This window comes from Somniosus microcephalus, chromosome 4, assembly GCF_052327205.1.
Source record: "Somniosus microcephalus isolate GS21.2 chromosome 4, FLI_Smic_1.0, whole genome shotgun sequence".
Taxonomy (NCBI): domain Eukaryota; kingdom Metazoa; phylum Chordata; class Chondrichthyes; order Squaliformes; family Somniosidae; genus Somniosus; species Somniosus microcephalus.
Window position 1 is genome coordinate 251,560,325 of NC_140990.1, and position 15,459 is coordinate 251,575,783.

Genomic DNA, 15,459 nt, shown 5'->3' on the forward strand with positions numbered 1-15,459 from the left:
CCTGCCATCTACCCTGTCAAGCCCTAAGAATTTTATACATTTCAGTGAGACCACCTCCAATTCTCCTAAACTCCAGAAAATATAGGCCCGTTCGACTCAATCGCTCCTCATAGGAAAACCCTCTCATCCCAGTAATCAATCTAGTGAACCTTTGTTACACCCCCTCTAAGGCAAGTATTCCATTTCTGTCTGTTAACCAATCCTCAATCTGTGCTAATATATTACCCCCAATCCCATGAGCCCTAATCTTGTGTAACAACCTCTTGTGGTCTCGAATGCCTCCTGAAACTTCAAATATAATACATCCACTGGTTCCTCCTTAACTACCCTGCTAGTTACACCCTCAAAAAAAACTCTAATAGATTTGTCAAACACAGATTTCCCTTTCATAAAACTGTATTGATTCTGCCTAATTATATTGTGATTTTCCAAGTGCCCTGTTACCACGTCCTTAATAGATTCTAGCATTTCCCTACTACTGATGTTGGGCTAACTGGCCTATAGTTCCCTGCTTTTGCTCTCCCTCTGTTCTTGAACAGGGGGGTTACATTTGCTACCTTCCAATCCATGGGGACCATTCTAGAATCTAGGGAATTCAGGAAGATCAAAACCAATGCATCCACTATCTCTGCAGCCACCTTTTTTAAAGCCCTAGGATGTAGACCATCAGATCCAGGGGATTTGTCAGTTTTTAGTCCCATTAATTTCTCCAGTACTGTTTCTTTACTAATAATTACTTTAAGTTCCTTGCTCTCATTAGACCCTTGGTTCCCCACAATTGTTCTTTGTGTCTTCTACTGTGAAGGCAGACACAAAATATTTGTTTAAAATATTTGTTTAACATCTCTGCCATTTCCCATTATAATTTCTCCTGCCTCTGCCTCTAAGGGACCCAAGTTTACTTTTGCTAATCTCTTCCTTTTTACATGTAAAAGCTCTTACAATCTGTTTTTATATTTCTTTCTAGTTTACTCTGACTATTTTCTCACTCTCTCAATTTCTTGGTCATCCTTTGTTGATTTTTAAATCCCTCCCAATCCTCAGGGTTACTACTCTTTTTGGCAACATTGTAAGCCTCTTTTAATTTAATATTTTCTTTAACTTCCCTAGTTAGTCATGATTGTACCACTTTTCCAGTGGAGTTTTTATTCCTTAAGGGAATGTATATTCGTTGAGAATTATGAATTATTTCTTTAAATGTTTTCCATTGCTTATCTACCGTCAAATCTTTTAATCTAATTTCCCAATCTAACTCGACCAACTTGCCCCTCATACCTCCATAATTGGCTTTGTTTAAATTTAAGACCCTAATTTCAGACTTAACCACATCACTCTCAAACTTAATATGAAATTCTATCATATTATGATCATTCATCCCCAAAGGATCCTTTATTCTAAGATTACTAATTAACCCTGTCTCATTACACAATACTAGATCTAAAATAGCCTGTTCCCCAGTTGGGTCCTCGATGTATTCTAGAAAACTCTCTCAAATGCATTCCATGAACTCGTCCTCCAAACTACTTTTGCTAATTTGGTTTGCCCAGTCTATTGTGAAGATAAAAGTCCCCCAGGATTATTGCATTACCCTTATTACATGCTCCTCTAATTTCCTACCCAATTTCCCCTTCATTATACAGGAGTGTTCAGGCAAATTGCAGTACCTATACTGGAACTGCTTCTGAGATTAGCTAATTTAGCACAGTTGGAGGATTAAACCTGGAATCTTCCTAGTCGGTGTGGCTCAGCTGCTCACTGCCTCAACAAGCTTAGGCACTGGGGGAAATCTGGCAACAAAGAGATAAAAGAATGTATTGTTCCAGTATTTTCCCATTCCCTTCTCCCCTCTTTCCCCCACCCACATTAAATGCTGGTCTATTTATTAGTTTGTATGCAGAGGTTGAACTAATGAGAGCGAATAGTGTGCATCCAATGCAAAACCTGAAGTCAACTTAACTAATCGTAGATTGTTCACTTAGAAAAATGCCAGACTGGAAATGGTGTCAGACCTGCAAGGATAAAGGAATGAGGTTTTACAATCAGCCAACCACACTACAGTTAGTTGGATTCATTCAAATGTGTCTTGAGATCAGATTTTCAATAATAGAATCCCATAATCTGTATAAAAGCTATCTTGTAGCAAGAAAAAATCTGCAAAAATGTTTGTCTTATATAAGCTTGTGTAATTACAACAGTAGTTTATAATGCAGCTGCATTATTGTCCTAGATTGTCATTTTGTGAGTACTGAAATGTGAGTTGATTGAATTCTATTATCAAACAATACAATTGATAGTTTTTTCACAAAGCTAATAATTCTGTTGTAATATTTTCATGTAGATAATGTTCCAGTGGCAAATTTATATTAATATTCCATTATTGCTAATGGTTTGATAATACACTTCTATACACTTAGGTCTTTTACCACAGTTGCTGGGCGTTGCTCCGGAAAAGGCCATTAAACTTACTGTAAGTGTTCATTATATTCTTTATTCTTTGTTTCCATTTAGTTTGATTATTTACTGTTTGCATCTAAATGCAATGACTAAGGGTCATGTCTATTTGCAACACCTAATTTATGATTGGTCCCCTTGGAGGACAAGACCAGATTTCTGTTTGGTGTGTTTTGTCCTCCAAGGGGATCAAACAGTTTGTCCGCAATGTGTAATTTGATCCAGTCATTGTCAGGCAGGCTACTGAGTTCACAGTGCTAACACTACTGCTTTCAGAGAACAGACAGGGTCACCCTCCGAGGTTAGGAGCACTCACAGCCCTCACACTGCCGAGTTCAGATAGGAAGAGGTGAGGCCATGGAGGGATTTTAACATGAGGATGAGAATTTTAAAATCAAGGGGTTGGTGGATGATGTTGCCCGTAATTTTTTGTTGCTTGCGCGGACTGTTTAATGGGCTGTGCGGCCAATTCAAAATTTCACACGTGCAAATTCTCCCATTCAAAAGTCAGTAAGTGGCCTGCACAGGATCTCCAGACAGCTGCGCGGGCATGCAGCTTAGCGGAAACGTTGATGGATCATGAGCCAATGTTGGTCACCGAACACAGGGATGATAGGTGAATGAACTTGCTGCATGTTATATGTGCAGAAGCGTTTTGGATGAGCTCAAGTTCATTGAGGGTGGAAGATGGAAGGCTGGCCAGGGGAACATTGGAATAGTCGAGTCTGGCAAATAACACATAAATGTAATGTTATGCATGTTGGTAGGACCAACACAGAATGCGCTCTCATTTTGTAAAATTCATTTATTTATTGCCCATTCCTAGTTGCCCTTGGGAGTTTGGTCGTGAACTGCCTTCTTGAACTGCTGCAGTCAGGGGGGAGAACGTGATGCAGGTGTAAAGAGGGTGGGGATGGAAGAACATGATCCAGACCTAACAGAGGGCAGGAGAACGTGATCTATCTCCCATCTGGATCACGTTCTTGCTCACATCCCCGCCCCTGCCCCATTAGACCTGGATCACATTCTTCCCCCTCCCCGCGGTTCTCATCGTGCTTCCCCCCGAGCTTCTGGCCTTCTCCACACCCACCCGCCCCCTGAGCTCCTCTCGACCAGATCAAGTGTGCATGCTGAGGGACCAGAACACTGGAAATAATCACAGTGCCCAATATTGCAATGCTGGAATTCTTGTCAGGATTATAGGGATGTTGTAAAATAAGAGTCTCCTTCCTCACTGATCTTATTAGAGGCATTAATTTGATTGGCAGGTTTCTGACAGGATGCCCCTTATGTTGCCATGACTTTTGTCGTGGTCTCCAGCTCTTCCTCACATCTATTCCAAATGTTTTCCCTCCCCTTCCCTTCCTCCCCTCCCTTCTCCGCCCCGTTCGGATTTATGGCATCTTGCCCTGCTTGCAGCATAACTACAGCTGCATCGATTGCACAGCTGTCGATATGACAGCTGGCTCACCGGGCCAATATTTTAAGGAGCGGAGTCCATTGGACTGTGTGGTAAACCACTGTTATACCTGTCTGTGCCTGTATGTGTATTCCACTAGGTACAGGTCTGGACATGCCTCGGCTGACCCCTCCCACTATTCCAGGTAGAAAAGTGACTACCTCCCAGTCCCTTAGTATTCTGGACGGGTCGACCACTCGAGACAAGACCTTCATTCTTTAGTTAATAAAAGCCTGATTGTTACTCGCTCAACCTCAGTCTTTTGAGTAATTGATGGCGCATCAATTTTATTAACTAAATTTTTTATAATGGAGAAGATCCTCACACCAGCATACCTGGACAGTCGGGAAGCGGACGCTTCCACCAAGTTTGCTCACTGGCTCACGTGCTTCGAGACATTCCTGACTGCCTCCACTGCGGTCGAAACGGATGCGGACAAACTGTCTGTCCTGATCTCCAAGGTGAACCACCGAGTGTACTTGGTCATCCGGGACGCGACCTCGTACACAGCCGCCCTCCAGCTCCTCAAGACCCAGTACACGCGCCCTGTGAACGAAGTATACGCTAGGCACCTTCTGGGGAGTCGCAAGCAACAACCTGGGGAATCGACTGAGGAATACCTCCAAGCACTGTCCGTGCTTGGCCGGGCCTGTGGGTGTAAGGCGGTAACGCCCACTAAGTACACGGGTCCAACTACACCCGACAGCGACTGCTGGAGCAGAGTGACCTCACCCTCGACAAAGCCTCCGACATCACACTAACGCTGGACGCAGCCTTCCGGGGCATGGATGCCTACTCCTCTGCACCGTGGACGCCGCGGGGAACGACAACCTGGGACACGGTAGGACAGCCCCATAGCACCGTGCCACCCCAGCCACAGCCCAACAACGGCCCAACTACCGCAGCAGTGTCCCAAAGCCAGACAGCAGTATCCCAAGGCCAGAAATGCTACTTCTGTGGCCAGGCCAAACACCCCAGAGCGCGCTGCCCGGTGAAGAATGCGACCTGCTCGGGCTGCGGGAAAAAGGGACACCACGCCAGCGTCTGCAAGGCCAAAGCCACCCCAAACGCCAGCAGCGCCGCGTGCGAGCCGCCATCTTGGGCCACCAACAGCGCCGCGTGTGGGCCGTGCGGGCCGCCATCTTGGGCCTCCCCAGCCATGTGCGAACCACCGCAGCAGCAGCCATCTTGGACGACTCCAGCCACATGGGAATCATGGACGCTGCCATCTTGGACACCAGCCGGGACGCAGCAGACCGCCAACCCCCCCCCCCATCTGATACCTGCAGCAACACACCGACCCCTACGCTGGCCTCTGACGCTGGACCAAACGAGACCGCACCAACTAGCTCGGTCCAAAATGGACGTTAAGGTAAACGGCCATGCAATAAACTGCCTTTTTGACTCCGGGAGCACAGAGAGCTTCATCCACCCCGACACGGTGCGGCGTTGCTCTCTCCCAGTCCTGCCTGCGCACCAGCGGATTTCTATGGCCTCCGAGTCCCAGTCAGCGGACATTGGCGGCTACTGCGTGGTGACACTAGTAGTAGACGGGACTGTGTTCAATAATTTTAAACTCCTGGTCCTGCCCGGCCTCTGCGCTGCCGTTCTACTGGGGTTGGATTTCCAGTGCCACCTCAAAAGCGTTACGATGGCGTACGGTGGCCCCCTCCCCCCACTCATAGTCCGCAGCCAGCAGCCTCCAAATTGCCCGCCGCGCACCAGATGCAACCTCTCCACACTCAGAGTCCCACCCCCCCCCCCCCCCCCACTGTTTGCTAACCTCACCCCCGACTGTAAGCCCATCGCCACAAAGAGCAGGCGATACAGTGCCGGGGACAGGGTTTTCATCAAAACCGAAGTGGAACGGCTCCTGAAGGAGGGGATTATTGAGGGCAGCTCCAGCCCCTGGCGAGCCCAGGTTGTGGTCGTTAAGACCGGTGAGAAACAACGCCTGGTCATCGACTACAGCCAAACAATAAACCGCTACACCCTGCTGGACGCCTACTCACTCCCCCGCATAGCTGACATGGTCAACCAGATTGCGCAGTACCGCGTCTTTTCGACCATTGACCTGAAATCAGCGTACCACCAGCTCCCCATCAGCCCTGAAGACCGCCAGTATACTGCTTTTGAGACAAACGGCCGCCTCTATCACTTCCTTAGGGTTCCCTTCGGCGTTACCAACGGGGTCTTCGTCTTCCAAAGGGAGATGGACCGGATGGTCGATCAAAACGAGCTGCAGGCCACTTTCCCTTACCTAGATAATGTGACCATCTGCGGCCATGACTTGCAGGACCATGACGCAAACCTCGAGAAATTCCTCCGCACCGCCCAACTCCTGAACCTGACATATAACAAGGAGAAGTGCATATTCCGCACAGACCGCCTCGCCATCCTTGGCTGTGTTGTGGAACACGGGGTCATCGGTCCCGACCCAGACCGGATGCGTCCCCTTATGGAACTCCCACTGCCTAAAAGCTCTGAAGAGGTGCCTAGGGTTTTTTTCCTACTACGCTCAGTGGGTCCCCTACTATGCAGACAAAGCCCGTCTGCTGATCAAGTCCACCTCTTTTCCCGTGACGGCAGAGGCCCGCTTAGCCTTCCACCGTATCAAGGAAGACATTGCCAAAGCCACCATGCACGCAGTGGACGAATCCATCCCCTTCCAGGTGGAAAGCGATGCGTCCGACTTCGCTCTGGCCGCCACCCTTAATCAGGCGGGGAGACCTGTGGCATTCTTCTCACGAACCCTCCAGGGCCCGGAGACCAGACACTCCGCGGTCGAGAAGGAGGCCCAGGCTATTGTGGAGGCTGTGCGTCATTGGAGGCACTACCTGGCCGGAAAACGATTTACCCTGCTCACTGACCAGCGTTCAGTTGCTTTTATGTTCAACAACAAGCAGAGGGGCAAAATCAAAAATGACAAGATCTTGAGGTGGAGAATCGAACTTTCCACCTACAATTACGAGATCTTGTACCGGCCTGGGAAGCTCAATGAACCCCCAGATGCCCTATCGCGTGGCACCTGCGCCAGCGCGCAGATCGATAGGCTGAGGGCCCTCCAAAATGACCTCTGCCACCCGGGGGTCACCAGGTTCTTCCACTTCATCAAGACCCGCAACCTGCCTTACTCCATCGAGGAGGTCAGGACCATGACCAAGAACTGCCAAGTCTGCGCTGAGTGCAAACCGCACTTTTATAGACCAGACAGAGCCCACCTGATAAAAGCCACTCGCCCTTTCGAACGCCTGAGCGTCGATTTCAAAGGGCCTCTCCCCTCCTCCGACCGCAATGTGTACTTCCTCAACCTCATTGACGAGTACTCCCGGTTCCCGTTCGCTATCCCCTGCCCGGACATGACCAGTGCCACGGTCATTAAATCTCTGAACAGCCTCTTCACCCTGTTCGGTTTCCCCAGCTATATCCATAGCGACCGGGGCTCATCGTTTATGAGCGACGAACTCCGCCAGTACCTGCTCGCTAGGGGTATAGCCACAAGCAGGACCACCAGTTACAACCCCCGGGGGAACGGACAGGTGGAAAGAGAGAATGCAACAGTTTGGAAGGCCGCCCTACTAGCCTTAAAGTCTAGGGGCCTTCCGACCTCCCGCTGGCAGGAGGTGCTCCCCGATGCGCTCCACTCGATTCGGTCACTGCTCTGCACTGCCACCAATGCCACCCCTCACGAGAAAATGTTTGTCTTCCCAAGGAAGTCCACATCGGGGACATCGTTACCGCCATGGCTGACGTCCCCAGGGCCGGTACTACTGAGCAGACACGTGAGGGCCAATAAAACGGACCCCCTGGTCGAGAGGGTCAACCTCCTCCATGCCAACCCCCAGTACGCTTACATTGCGTACCCGGACGGGCGGGAGGACACAGTCTCCATACGAGACCTCGCACCCTCGGGGACCGCTGTAACCCACTACGACACAGTCTCCATACGAGACCTCGCACCCTCGGGGACCGCTGTAACCCACTACCCATTACCACCCCCCCCCACGACCCGATATCCAACCCCAGCAGCCGGCCCGCCTTGGACAATCACCCACGAGGACTACACTCCAGGGCCCCAGCCTACACAGGACGCAACGCCGGAAGCTCCACCACCCCTGCCGTCGCCACATCGATCACAGCGGCAGACAAGACCCCCGGAGAGACTCCAATACACGAACTTTTAAATACACTTCACCATGCTGGACTCATTTTTAAACAAGGGGTGAATGTGGTAAACCACTGTTACACCTGTCTGTGCCTGTATGTGTATTCCACTAGGTACAGGTCTGGACATGCCTCGGCTGACCCCTCCCACTATTCCAGGTATATAAGTGACTACCTCCCAGTCCCTTAGTATTCTGGACGGGTCGACCACTCGAGACAAGACCTTCATTCTTTAGTTAATAAAAGCCTGATTGTTACTCGCTCAACCTCAGTCTTTTGAGTAATTGATGGCGCATCAGACTGTAGCTATTTTTCAATGTTTTTGACTGCTCATTAGCTCAAGCAAAATTATATCCGCTGAAGCCAAAACAGGAACTTGCACTCACCGTTACCAGCTATTGGACAACTTTAGAAATGGCTTCCTCCTAAGATGCTGTTTAATTTTACTGACCAGCACAATTTCCAGAGGCCAATAATCTCTCTACAGAGCTACCTACATATTCTATGTTTGATGGTGGCAACTTTATCATTCCAAATTCCTGGCTTTTCATGAGACTTCTGCATTTAAGCTGCCTCTGCCACTTCCCTTCTTTACCTTAGCCCACCGGGCCATACTTCCTATGAGGTTCTCCCCTGAACTCGCATCTTTCTCCAGTTTCTCTCCGATCTCCCCTCATGACCTTTCTGCGCTCATCTCGTCCATGAGACCCACTTCCTGCTCCCTCTACCCTATTCCCACCAAACTGCTGACCACCCAACTTCCTTTTCTGGCTCCCATGTTAGCTGACATTGTTAACGGTTTTCTCTCCTCAGGTACTGTCCCCCTCTCCCTCAAATCTGCCGTCATCACCCCTTCCTCAACAAACCAACCCTTGATCCCTCCGCCTTTGCAAACTACCGCCCCATCTCCAACCTCCCTTTCTTCTCCAAAGTCCTTGATCGTGTTGTCGCCTCCCAAATCCGTGCCCATCTTTCCCGCAACTCCATGTTTGAATCCCTCCAATCCGGTTTCTGCCCTTGCCACAGTACTGAAACGGCTCTCATCAAAGTCACAAATGACATCCTTTGTGACTGACAAAGGTAAACTATCCCTCCTCATCCTTCTTGATTTGTTTGCAGCCTTTAACACGGTTGACCACTCCATCCTTCTCCAACGCCTCTCCACCTCAACAAGCTGGGTGGGACTGCACTCGCCTGGTTCCATTCTTATCTATCTAATCGTAGCTAGAGAATCACCTGCAACAGCTTCTCTTCCCGCTCCCGCATCGTTATCTCTGGTGTCCCCCAAGGATTTATCCTTGGCCCCCTCCTATTTCTTTTCTACATGCCGCCCCTTGGCGGCATCATCTGAAAACAGTGTCAGTTTCCACATGTACGCTGATGACACCTGGCTCTCCCTCACCACCACTTCTCTTGACCCCTCCATGGTCTCTAAATTGTCAGACTTTTATAAAAAAAAAAAAAAAAATTTTTTTAAATTCATTGATGGGATGTTGGCGTCGCTGGCTAGGCCTGCATTTAATGCCCATCCCTAGTTGCCCTTGAGAAGATGGTGGTGAGCCGCCTTCTTGAACAGCTGCAGTCCATATGGTGTAGGTACACCCACAATGTTGTTAGGAAGGGAGTTCCAGGATTTTGGCCCAGTGACAGTGAAGGAACGGCGATACAGGTCCAAGTCAGGATGGTGTGTGGCTTGGAGGAGAACTTGTAGGTGGTGATGTTCCCATGCGTCTGCTGCCCTTGTCCTTCTAAGTGGTAGAGGTCGCGGGTTTGGAAGGTGCTGTTGAAGGAGCTTTGGCGAGTTGCTGCAGTGCATCTTGTAGATGGTACACACTGCAGCCACAGTGCGCCAGTGGTGGAGGGAGTGAATGTTGAAGGTGGTGGATGGAGTGCCAATCAAGCGGGCTGCTTTATCCTGAATGGTGTCGAACTTCTTGAATGTTGTTGGAGCTGCACTCATCCAGGCAAGTGGAGAGTATTCCATCACACTCCTGACTTGTGCCTTGTAGATGGTGGAAAGGCTTTGGGGAGTCAGGAGGTGAGACACTCGCCGCAGAATTCCCAGCCTCTGGCCTGCTCTTTTAGCCACAGTATTTATATGGCTGGTCCAGTTCAGTTTCTGATCAATGGTAACCCCCAGGATGTTGATAGTGGGGGATTCAGCGATGGTAATGCCATTGAATGTCAAGTTCTGGATGAGCAGAACTTTTCTCCAGTTAACTATTGGGAAGACCAAAGCCATTGTTTTCAGTTCCTGCCACAAACTTCGTTCCCTAGCTGCTGACTTCATCCCTCTCCCTAACATCTGTCTATACGGCTGAACCACACTGTTCGCAACCTTGATGTCATATTTGACCCTGAAATGTGCTTCCGATTGCACATCCGTGGCATAACTAAGACTGCCTATTTCCACCTCTGTAACATTGCCCGTCTCCGCCCTTGCCTCCGCTCATCCGCTGCTGAAACCCTCATCCATGCCTTTGTTACCTCTAGACTTGATTATTCCAATGCACTCCTGGCTGGCCTCCCACATTCTACCCTACGTAAACTTGAGGTCATCCAAAACTCGGCTGCCCGTGTCCTAACTTGCACCAAGTCCCGTTCACCCATCACCCCTGTGCTCGCTGACCTGCATTGGCTCCCGGTTAAGCAATGCCTTGATTTCAAAATTCTTATACTTTTTTTCAAATCCCTCCATGGCCACGCCCCTCCCTATCTCTGTAATCTGCTTTAGCCCACAACCCACCCCCCGAGATATCTGCGCTGCTCTAATTCTGCCCTCTTGATCATCCCTTATTATAGTCACTCAACCTTTGGTGGCCGTGCCTTCTGTTGCCTAAGCCCTAAGCTCTGGAATTCCCTGCCTAAACCTCTCTGCCTCTCTACCTCTCTTTCCTCCTTTAAGACGCTCCTTAAAACCTACCTCTTGAGCCAAGCTTTTGGTCACCTGCCCTAATTTCTCCTTGTCTGATTCGGTGTCAATTTTTTGTCTTTTAACACTCCTGTGAAGCGCCTTGGGACGTTTTACTACAAGTTGTTGTTGTTAAAACCCAGAAAATGCCAGCTGGTACAAATAGGTCTTGTACCCTGTCACTGAGATTGTGGGCTATAGAAACGAAAGTTCAGGTTATTACATCGACCATCTTCTGACATTAGGATCAGTGTAGCCCTGATTTGGCTCGGAGGCTCACATGGAGGATGTATAAAGCCTAAGCTTCTGAATTTTATCAGAGTTTAAATGTTGCACAAACCTGTTTGAGCTTCAAGCTACATGGGTTATCCTTGATGAGCTTTTAGGCTGTGGACCACAGCCTGAATCCATGGGTCACTTTTAAGATTAAACTATCCCATCTCTTTCAAATGCTGACTGCTTTGTGGTACATTTCTAGAATTGTTTTTATAGTAGTTGTTCAATTTTTCTTATCACTATTCATTTTAGCAACAAGCATGGAGCACTCATATTTGTATTTACATAGAAACATAGAAGATAGGAGTAGGCCATTCGGCCCCTCAGGCCTGCTCCGCCATTCAATGAGATCCTGGCTGATCATCCAAATTCAGTACCCTGTCCCTGCTTTCTCCCCATATCCCTTGATCCCCTTAGCCTTAAGAAATATATCTAACTCCTTCTTGAATATATTTAATGAATTGGCCTCAACTGTCTTCTCTGGTAGAGAATTCCACAGGTTCACCACTCTCTGGGTGAAGAAATTCCTCCTCATCTCAGTCCTAAATGGCTTACCCCTTATCCTTAGACTGTGACCCCTGGTTCTGGACTCCCCGCCATCAGGAACATCCTTCCTGCATCTAGTCTGTCTAGTCCTTTTAGAATTTTATAAGTTTCAATGAGATCCCCTCTCATTCTTCTAAACTCTAGCGAATATAAGCCTAATCGACCCAATCTCTCTTCACACATCATTCCTGCCATCCCAGGTATCAGTCTGGTGAATCTTTGCTGCGCTCCCTCCATGGCAAGAACATCCTTCCTCAGATAAGGCGACCAAAACTGCACACAATACTCAAGATGTGGTCTCACCAAGGCCCTGTACAACTGCAGCAAGACATCCTTGCTCCTGTACTCTAATCCTCTCGCTATGAAGGCCAGCATACCATGTGCCTTCTTAACCGCCTGCTGCACCTGCATGCTTACCTTCAGCGACTGGTGCACAAGGACACCCAGGTTTCGTTGCACTTCCCCTTTCCCCAATCTATTGCCGTTCAGATAATCTGCCTTCCTGTTTTTGCCACAAAAGTGGATAACCTCGCATTTATCCACATTATACTGCACCTGCCATGCATCTGCCCAATCACCCAACCTGTCCAAATCACACTGGAGTTTCTCTGCATCCTCCTCACAATACACACGCTCACCTAGCTTTGTGTTGTCTGCAAACTTGGAGATATTACATCTAGTTCCCTCGTCTAGATCATTAATATATATTGTGAATAGCTGGGGTCCTAGCACCGAACCCTGCGGTACCCCACTAGTCACTGCCTGCTACTCGGAAAAAGACCCGTTTATTCCAACTCTTTGCTTTCTGTCTGCCAACCAGTTTTCTATCCAAGTCAGTACCTTACCCCCAATCTCATGTGCTTTAACTTTACACGCGAGTCTCTTATGCGGGACCTTATTGAAAGCCTTCTGAAAGTCCAAATACACCACATCCACTGGTTCTCCCATATCTATTCTACCAGTTACATACTCAAAAAAATTCCAGTAGATTAGTCGAGCATGATTTACCTTTTGTAAATCCATGTTGACTTTGTCCGATCCTGTCACTGTTTTCCAAGTGCTCTGCTATTACATCTTTTATAATGGACTCTAGCATTTTCCCCACTACTGATGTCAGGCTTACCGGTCTATAATTCCCCATTTTTTCTCTACCACCTTTTTTAAATAGTGGGGTTACATTAGCTACCCTCCAATACATGGGAACTGTTCCAGAGTCTCTAAAATTTTGGAAGATGACCAGCAATGCATCTACTATTTCTAGGGCCACTTCCTTAAGTACCCTAGGATGTAGATTATCAGGCCCTGGGGATTTATCGGCCTTCAATCCTGACAATTTCCCTACAAATACTGATTTCATTCAGTTCCTCCCTCATTAGACCCTATGTTCCCTGACATTTCTGGGAGTTTATTTGTGTCCTCTTTTGTGAAGACAGAATCAAAGTATGCATTTAATTGGTCTGCCATGTCTTTGTTCCCCATTATAAATTCCCCTGATTCTGACTGCAAGGGACCTACGCTTGACTTTACCAATCTTTTTTTCTTCCCATATCTATAGATATTTCCTTTACCTGGATGTGTGTTAGATTATTCGGCAATTTAGCAGATTGGTCATTTAGCTTGAAATTCATTAAATGAGTACTTCATTTGGAAGAGACCTTTTTCAAAGAGTTTACTCCGAGACAGACCTGTTTACATCTAAGGATAACTAACTTTTTTATAATATTGCTTGAGTAGTAAGAACAATTTAACAAGGACGCTCAATGGTCTGCCATTCTTTTAGGACCAATGGTTCCTATATACATTTCTTCCATTTCCTCAGATTCCCAGAGTATTGCAAAAATATGAAACCTATTCCTGATTCTAAAACTGTTAATGGTCTTGAAAATCCTAGTTCAGCATCTTGGTGTTACGTCTGAACCAATCGTATTTCCTTGCCATCTTTTCTCAATTGTAAGGTCAGAATCGCCAGCCTGACTCAGCAGGAGTCTCCTTGCCTTACTATTGTTACAGAATGGCTGTTAGCCAAACAAACGTTACCCTCTGGGTGGAAATTTTCATGTCTTCTACAAAACACTGACAGTAAGGTTTACAATGTTGATTGGAAGATATTTGTCCTTTCCAGAGAACTGGATTCATTATGGTATAAGATTCCAACTATCCTGGGGCATTGCTGCCATTTTCTGAATTTGAATTTAAAGCCAAGTTTTTGTCAGAGTGCACATTACAACTATGCAATCTTTCATATTTCTTTGCCGAAGGGTTCTGTTTAATAACCCACCACCAATATCTCATTTCAAGAAAAAAGTGTAGATATCCTTTCCTTCCAACTCCATCATAAAATTTAACTGGTATTTAATAAACTAGTGTTATCTTTTCAAGCAGCTGCACTCTGGGGGTTGTTAATTTCAGCTAAATGGGTGGGCACCAGATGCCAGCAACTGGCTTTCAATCAGTGATTCACATACAGCATGATGACTAGGCTATCTTTAAACTTCACCCTAAATTCATTCTGAATGTAATTTTAGAATTAAATTTAAAACATAAAATTATTATTCCTTTATTTTGTCCATTCCCTTAAATCTGAAGTTAAGCATATTCTATCATGTCAATGCCAAGATTTCAGAAAAACAGATTATGCGTAAGACTAGGCAACTCTATAGCCTGGATTTTCCTCACTTGCACCACACAATGCATTATTGTAGTGGCAAAATTGGCAGAAGTCCTTTACTGCTTGAAATGTGCTTTGGTTATGTCCTGAGGAATTTTCAGGACCTAGCGTAGACTCGATGGGTCGAATGGCCTCCTTCTGTGCTATACTATTCTATGATTCTGATATTCCCATTTTCGCCTCTTATAGACCCATCTTTTGTTTCTTAGCTTGTCCCATTACCATCTCTTTTCACCCCGCACCATTACCCCATGTGTAATTTAATCTTTCCTGCCTTTCACCCTATCATAGACCTTCCCTTTTGTTATTTCCTCCCCTCCCCCCCTTTCCCTGCCCCTTTACTTGTTTAAAAGCTGTTATATCTCTAACCTTTTGCAGTTCTGATGAAAGGTCAGCGACCTGAAACGTTAACTCTGTTTCTCTCCACAGATGCTGCCTGACCTGCTGAGTATTTCCAGTATTTTCTGTTTTTATTTCCGATTTCCAGCATCCGCAGTATTTTGCTTTTGTATTCGAGAAAATACCTCATTCGGCAGCGCATTATTGTTGGTGACAGGCCCTGGCACACTTAGCCGAGAAACTGAATTCTTAGTCTGGCTCAGCAGAAAGGTAGATGCAGTGTGTGCTGTCTGCTGATACTCGCAGCTACTGCACAGCATGTAGTGACAGTAATGGTCAGCTTGCAGCTATGCTGCAGTGCTGACCTATAGGGATGGTACTGCAGCATAGACAGAGAGCAAACCACCATATGCAGCAGCACCACTACTTTAGGACAGCCATAAAACAGGGCCAGCTGCTCCATCACTTGCAGGCGGATTCATGTTTGTACTGTGGGCTTTCTTTCCTTTCACATGCCTGTTTTTTCTTGGTCTTCTGTTCCTTCAGCTTTGGAAAAGCTGATAATTGCTTAAGATAGCTTCTGAGGTTCTTCAAAGGCTTTCAGAATTTTTGTCCCCTCTATTATGGCACACTCCTTTAATTGTC

General features: G+C 47.1%; 1 protein-coding gene across 6 annotated transcripts in view; it reads left to right on the top strand.

The window, feature by feature from the left end:
* LOC147120371 (electrogenic aspartate/glutamate antiporter SLC25A12, mitochondrial-like) overlaps positions 1-15,459 on the top strand; it is a 157,506-nt gene that overhangs the window by 80,606 nt on the left and 61,441 nt on the right. For all 6 annotated transcript variants that reach the window (XR_015078180.1, XM_085986201.1, XM_085986202.1 and 3 more), the window contains one exon: positions 2,415-2,467. Coding sequence is in view for 5 of the 6 variants with exons in the window: in XM_085986201.1 (XP_085842327.1) it covers positions 2,415-2,467 (53 nt within the window). In the remaining variant the exon portion in view is untranslated. The remainder of the gene's footprint in view (positions 1-2,414; positions 2,468-15,459) is intronic.